This window comes from Eimeria tenella, genomic scaffold (genome assembly GCF_000499545.2).
Source record: "Eimeria tenella Houghton genomic scaffold, Eth_scaff3098, whole genome shotgun sequence".
Lineage (NCBI taxonomy): Eukaryota > Apicomplexa > Conoidasida > Eucoccidiorida > Eimeriidae > Eimeria > Eimeria tenella.
This window is the reverse complement of record NW_013542965.1, coordinates 734-1601: the sequence shown is the minus strand read 5'-3', so window position 1 is coordinate 1601 and position 868 is coordinate 734. Positions and strand designations below refer to the sequence as shown.

The window sequence follows — 868 nt, the reverse complement described above, 5'->3', positions numbered from 1 at the left end:
GCGGCAGGTCTCTGCTGCTGCTGCTGCTGCTGCTGCTGCCAGCTGTTTCCTGTCTCCTTGACATTCTTGAGCCGCAGTAGAAAACCCTCAGATCCTGCGCGCCTCACAAGCAGCAAGCTTCTCAGTTCAGCAGCAGCAGCAGCAGCAGCAGCAGCAGAAGCAGCAGCAGAAGCAGCAGCAGAAGCAGCAGCAGAAGCAGCAGCAAAAGCAGCAGCAGAAGCAGCAGCAGCAGCAGCAGCAGCACGGACCTGCCCTCGTTGGCTGTGTCTGCCAAGCCCCAAATTGCATGCAGCGTCTCCTGGGGCAAACCGCTGCGCTCTAGAAAGGCAGCAGCAGCAGCACCGTCCAGGTATTCCTCTTGGGTGCCCCCCTGGGGGCCCCCCAGGGGGCCCCCCAGCGGGTCTCCTGTACCCAGGGCCTCCTGCCAGAGCTGCCCATAAAGCTGGACTTCAGCATCAGACAAAACAGGGGGAGCAGCAGCAGCTGAGGGCATATCAGGGGCCCCCAGGGGGCCCCCTAGGGGGCCCCCCAGGGGGGCCCCCATGGGGGTGGCCCCCATGGGGGGCCCCATAGAGGGAGCCCCCATTGGGGGCCCCCCTACAACGGAGGGCCCCATGGTGGGGGCCCCCTCAGGGGCTGCTGCAGGGTACGAAGACCCAAAAGGGTCCGCAGAAAGAGGGGCCCCTAGGGGGGCCCCCGCAGAAATGAAGCTGGAATCGAAGGGGAGCGCCAGCTGCTGCTGCTGCGGCTGCTGCTGCTGCTGCTGCTGCTGCTGATAGTCTAGTGTGCTGGGGGGGCCCCCCACGCCAGGGGCCCCCATGCCCATTGATGCTGCAGCATCAGCAGCATCAGGAGAGGGCCCGAACTG

At 65.7% G+C, this 868-nt stretch overlaps 1 protein-coding gene across 1 annotated transcript; it reads right to left on the bottom strand.

Moving 5' to 3' along the window:
* Positions 1–248: 248 nt before the first annotated feature.
* ETH_00040570 (uncharacterized protein) lies at positions 249–826 on the bottom strand (the record flags this gene model as incomplete). Its single annotated transcript, XM_013376010.1, has 1 exon — positions 249–826. A coding segment is annotated over one exon (578 nt), but the record flags the coding sequence as incomplete, so codon positions are not given.
* Between the last annotated feature and the right edge of the window lie 42 nt (positions 827–868).